The sequence below is a fragment of the Silurus aristotelis genome (assembly GCF_946808225.1).
Source record: "Silurus aristotelis genome assembly, chromosome: 2".
Classification (NCBI taxonomy): Eukaryota; Metazoa; Chordata; class Actinopteri; order Siluriformes; family Siluridae; genus Silurus; species Silurus aristotelis.
Window position 1 is genome coordinate 31,040,155 of NC_139575.1, and position 6,296 is coordinate 31,046,450.

A 6,296-nucleotide genomic window follows, 5' to 3' on the forward strand; every position below is an offset into this window, starting at 1 on the left:
GGGATGGGGAGAGAAAGAGAAGCAGTGGAGAGGAATTAGCGTAACTGCTGTTCATGATATTAACAGCACAAGTTGATAATGTGCATGTGATCAGATGTTCTGGAGCACAAAGTTATGATATGTGATGTGTTATGTTAAGGCTTTGCTGAAAAGATATGTTTTTAATCTGCACTTAAACTGGTTGAGTGTATCTGAACCCCGAACACTGTCAGGAAGACTATTCCAGAGTTTAGGAGCCAAATGTGAAAATGCTCTACTACCTTTAGTGGACTTTGCTATTCTAGGAACTACTAAAAGCCCAGAGTTTTGAGATCTCAGGGAGCGTGGCGGATTGTAGCGTGTTAAAAGACTGGATAGATACATAGGAGCCAAACCATTTAGTGCTTTATAAGTGAGAAGTAATAGTTTGTAGTCTATTCGAAACTTAACAGGAAGGCAGTCTAGGGACGATAAGATTGGGGTTATGTGATCATATTTTCTTGACCTTGTGAGAAGTCTGGCTGCTGCATTCTGAACTAACTGAAGCTTGTTTATTAATGATGCAGGACATCCACCTAGTAATGCATTACAGTAGTCTATTCTGGAGGTCATAAACGCATGGACGAGCTTCTCTGCATTGGATATAGACAACATGTTTCTTAACTTAGAAATATTTCTAAGGTGAAAGAAGGCTGTTTTTGTAACTTGGTTGATATGATATTTGAAAGACAAGTTGCTGTCTAAAATAACTCCCAGGTCTTTTACCGTTGAACTAGTGGTTACAGAACATCCGTCTAAATGCAAGTTGAGATGCTGGAGCTTCTGTATACTAGTTTTTGGGCCGATGAGCAAAATCTCAGTCTTATCAGAATTTAATAGCAGAAAGTTATGGGTAATCCAATCTCTTATTTCCTTAACACACTCAGTTATCCGAGTTAATTGAGCTGTATCGCCTGGTTTAGATGAGATATATAGCTGAGTATCATCAGCATAACAATGGAAGCTAATTCCATGCCTTCTAATAATATTTCCTAACGGAAGCATGTATATTGTGAAGAGCAGGGGTCCTAGAACTGAACCTTGCGGCACGCCATAATTTACTAGCATTATCCTGGATAGCTCTCCATTTAAATCTACGAAATGGTAACGATCGGACAGGTAGGATTTAAACCAGCTTAATGCCTGTCCCTGAATGCCGATGTAATTTTGTAATCGATCTAGGAGGAGATCATGGTCTATAGTGTCGAATGCAGCACTAAGATCTAGTAGAACCAACAACGAGATGAAGCCTTGGTCTGAAGCTAAAAACAGGTCATTAGTGATTTTAACTAGAGCAGTTTCTGTGCTATGATTGGGCCTGAAACCTGACTGAAATTCTTAAAAGATATTGTTCTCTTGCAGGTAGGAACATAACTGGGCAGCGACAATCTTTTCTAAAATCTTAGACATAAATGGGAGATTTGAAATTGGTCTGTAATTCGATAGCGTGTTTGGATCCAGATTAGGTTTTTTAATGAGGGGCTTAATAACTGCTAACTTGAGGGATTTAGGGACATGTCCTAACGATAGTGAAGAGTTAATAATATTCAGAAGAGGTTCACCAGTTGTATATAACACTTCCTTCAGTAATTTAGTAGGAATGGGATCTAACTGACATGTTGTCGATTTAGCTTTGGCAATAACATCATACAGCTCTTCCTGTCCTATACATGTAAAACAGTGGAGTTGTGGGGTTGAAGGTAACACTGTCTCAGGAGATGGTGTCAGAGGTTGAACTGCCACAATTGTTTTTCTAATGTTATCTATTTTTTCAGTGAAGAAATTCATAAAGTCTTCACTACTAAACTGTGATGGAACACAATTTTTAGAGCCCTGATTTGTAGTTAGTTTAGCTACAGTACTGAAAAGGAACCTGGGATTGTTTTTGTCATTATATGTTTGCACAGCAATTAGCCATAACATTTATCCACCTGCCAAATATTTTGTAACTCTTCCTTGTGTTCCCTTGAGTGAAAAAATCTGTAAGACCTCTGAACGTATGCTGTGGCACTCAGCACTAAGGCATTAGCATCAGATTTGTTTTTGCATGTTGAGGCCTCAATGGATTCGACATGTGTCCAGCACATCCCATGCTTGTTCGGCTTGAGATCTGAGGTCACCTTCCTCCATTAATCCATGTTTTAGTTTTGATGCACACTTGCCCCTTTGTAGGTGCGTTTGGTGTTGAACAGGGAACAGTGTGGGCACTTTGGCATGCACTATATTCAGCAAGGGACTTTATTTCAAGCTGGCTGGTTTGAGCTGAAACATTTGATGTTGGTGTTTTTTTTCTTGTTTTTGTTTGTTTGTTTACAGCAAGGAGAGATTAGTGACTAATTGCATCAGGTTTAATTTCATTGTAAATTTAAAATGTAGCTTGTAATAAATAGTATACTAGGAAATTAGTTTAATTAGATATTAATCTTGATGTCATTAGTGCAGGCCTGTATTTTTTTTTTTCAATAAAATTTAGATTTAACTGAAGGGTAATTTGTATATACAGTAATAGATGTATCTTTTGAAACTGTTGCAGCATTGAATTGAAATTGGAATTTATAGATAAGGTCCAGGAAGAGTTGTTTCGTTTCGTTTCGTTTCTTTTTTTTTTTTTTTTTGGTCTGACTCCTTTTCCTTTTTCCATGTAGGTTTCACATGGAAAAAGATAACTTTTTGTTTTGTATTTGTTGCTTAATCTGTACTTATGAAACAATGTTTGTCACAGTGTGTTCTATATCTAAAGATCTTCAGTTTTATGATGCAGTGCTCAGGTAATAACACTGAAAATATGTCTAAAGATGTTCCCATTCTTTTACAATTCAACAAAACAAAGGCAATATGCTTAGGTTAAATCTAACAGTGTTAGTATGCTATAAGATGTGAAATAACTTGAGAATCTCTGAACTGAGGAACAAGTCTGAGATGGTGTTAAGGTGCAACTTAAGGAAATGAGTTGCCTGGTTGTCTTGCCTCTGGTTTAAGCTACAGCAAGCAGATTTCCTTCTCTTTCTTAGTTTCCGGTGTTAAAGCTCCACTTCTGGCTTTTCTGCCAGATTGCCAGTTTGATCTCTGACATAGTCACTAGAAGAACATATATGTATGCCACCAGGCTCCGAAGTAACCTGCACTTGTGCAAATATAAGTGTGCACACATGCAGAGAGAAAATAACTCCAAAAAATAAAAAAAATGTCTAACTCCAGCTTAGTATATAGTAATGGGTACTATATACTAAGCTGGAGTTAGACATTTTTTTTATTTTTTGGAGTTATTTTCTCTCTGCATGTGTGCACACTTATATTTGCACAAGTGCAGGTTACTTCGGAGCCTGGTGGCATACATATATGTTCTTCTAGTGACTACCATTGAGCATATTTATTTACTGTGCATGCAAGAAAAAAACAAAATCCTTTTCTTATTTTGTTTGCATTAGCCTAATGTAGATGTTGAGTTAAACAGCTTCTGAGGTATCAGTGATCCTATCTCTTTCTTCTTTATGGACCTGTTTATTTCATCCTGAAGCCCTAACTCTGGATAGAGTTCTTTTCAATTGGAGACCAGTTTTTGCTGCTGAAGATGGTTCCGTATGAACAGTCAAGATTCATGAAGTCGCTGAGCAGGATTCAACTTAAGGAGCAGGAAGATAGATTTTAACTGTAATAATTTAGTGTTTTCTTCAATGGTTTTAGGACTACAGTTGCCATGAACAGTTTTGCATTTAGGCGTTCTTCAGTTGATAACCTCAACAATGTTGACTATAATGAATGGACAATCTGTGTTACCCACATGAGGATGGGTTTCCATCTGAGTCTGACTCCTCTCAGGGTTTCTTCTTCATAACATCTCACAGTTTGCCATTGTTGCCACTTGATGGCTCATTGCTTATTAGGGATAAACTTATATGGACCGATTTATACATTAAAATACATTTTAATTATATATTTAAATATCTTTGGGACAATAGCCAATGTTAAAAGCACTATACAAATACAATGTAATTGAATCTGCTGTTCATGGATAAAAAAATGTATATACTAATATAATTTAATATACTTTATTGCATTAACTACATTAAGCGGTAAACCATTGACATTACAGAACTGCTACAGTTGTTTTTTGTGGTGCTTTTCCAAGCTTGTACCACACCTGCTTTTTGTTTTGGGGGCTCTTGAGGCCATATTTATTTGAAAACGCATATTCTGCGCTCCGTTTTGGCCTTCGCCACACTGAGATTACGAACCATTACGCATTTTTAGTCATGTGACCGTGTCTGTCCTCACAATTGCCGTGAAGTTTTAAAGAGCAGGGAAAGTAAACGAACGGTAGGTGAAAACAATGCGCAGGTCAAAACATTTTAAGTTTTGCTAATGCGCAGTAGAGGGACATAAACACGTTCAGACATTTCAGTGTGAATGGAAATTATTGAAAATGAAAGTGCAGAAACACCATTTCCAAATTTATCCGGATTAGTAATGTTGCCTTGGTCTCTATTTCAGGAAGTAAAGTGCATGCTCATATATGCTGTGTAGGTTTGGTGATCACTGTTGTTTTTTGTTTGATCAAGAGCTCTCACAGTGTTTCTGACATCATCTGCAGCTGTTTTTCTTAGCCAGCTTATTACATGTATGATTTTTAAGATATTCCAAAATGTGGTATTGGCTTTGCTTGTGCTTTCTTTTCTAATTGTCACAGTGGTTGTATCGTCTCTCATAGTCACCTGTCTGAGCTTCATGCTGGTTTATTCTTTTTAACAACAAATGTAGTCCTCACAGGTAAAAACAAACCCAGAGGCTTAGCCCCAGAGTAGACATTCAGAGTAATTAATTGCTTGCACAATTAATCAAACATGGTGCACCTGCACAGCAAGATACACCTGTCAGTCACATGTTCCAGCATTTCAGATCCACTCAGGAGTGTCTCATGAGTTTCTGCTTTTTTGTTGTATATAAAATCCAACGTTCTGGAGATAAAATAAAGGATCACTTCATTTAAACATACATGACTGTAAGGCAAGCATTACTTGTGTTTGTCAATGAGACTTAAAAACTGCTTGATGTATAATATTCCTGTTAGAGAAGGTACACAAAAATACATGGATCTTGTATGCCACTGCTGTTAGGAATTATTTCTGTTTGAGTGATGATAATGATGTGATGTTTCTTTGTGACAGGCATTGTTGCAAACACATGATGTTGTGGCTCATGAAGTGTACAGTGATGAGGCACTGAGGGTCACCCCCCCTCCAACTTCACCATACCTGAATGGAGATTCGCCTGAGAGTGTCAATGGAGACATGGATCTTGAGAATGTCACCCGCGTTCGGCTGGTGCAATTCCAGAAGAACACCGATGAACCTATGGTATTTACCCACACAGACATGCACAATACACACAATTTGAATGAAATGGCCTTTAGAACAGATCAGAGAGCCCTGATCTGTGTTTACACTTTACAAAATATAAAACCAAAATGATACATCTGTATGGGACTGTTGAAACCACCACATTTTGCATCATGAGATAAAAATACTTGAACATTACCTGAAGAATATATTTAAGCAATTAGCATTAGTTACCCACATACCAGATCATAGTTTTCTTGCCCGTTTTGAGTTACTGTCGTGATTTGTAAATCTGCTACACTTTATGCAAGAAATAATAGTCTCTGAACCTTGCTGTTACATGAAATGTTTGTTTCCTGGAGGTGTTGAGGTTTAGGGATTGATGTTGCTTAATGCCCAATTGTAATAGTCCCCTGTAGTGCATTATTTTTATTTAAGCATGATTTAGAGTGTGTTGTCCGTAGCCAACAGTTACAATTGATGCATAGATTTATTGATGTATGAAACATCACATATGTTAGTGGTTTGTAGTTAGATTTAATGTTGTTGACTAGTGAGGAGAGTGTGTTGAGAAGGTGGAGGGAATATTTTCAGCAGCTGATGAATGAGGAAAATGAGAGAGAAAGGAGGAAGTGAGAGCAGCGATTAAGAGGATGAAGAGTGGAAAGTCGGTTGGACCAGATGACATACCAGTAGAAGCATGGAGATGTTTAGGAGAGATAGTAGTGGAGTTTTTATCCAGTTTTCAATAAGATTTTGGAAGGTGAGAGGATGCCTGAGGAGTAGAGAAAGTGTGTGCTGGTACCGATTTTTAAGAATAAGGGCGATGTGCAGACTAAAGTTGGGGAATAAAGTTGATCAGTAACACCATGAAGTTATGGGAAAGAGTAGTGGAAGACAGGCTGAGGGAAGAGGTGATCATCTGTGAGCAACAGTATGGTT

The 6,296-nt window shown here is 37.6% G+C and overlaps 1 protein-coding gene across 5 annotated transcripts in view; it reads left to right on the forward strand.

The window, feature by feature from the left end:
- The window catches only part of caskb (calcium/calmodulin-dependent serine protein kinase b), a 58,829-nt gene that overhangs the window by 34,702 nt on the left and 17,831 nt on the right, over window positions 1-6,296 (forward strand). For all 5 annotated transcript variants that reach the window (XM_083532240.1, XM_083532241.1, XM_083532243.1 and 2 more), the window contains one exon: window positions 5,184-5,372. In XM_083532240.1, the coding sequence (XP_083388366.1) occupies window positions 5,184-5,372 (189 nt within the window). The remainder of the gene's footprint in view (window positions 1-5,183; window positions 5,373-6,296) is intronic.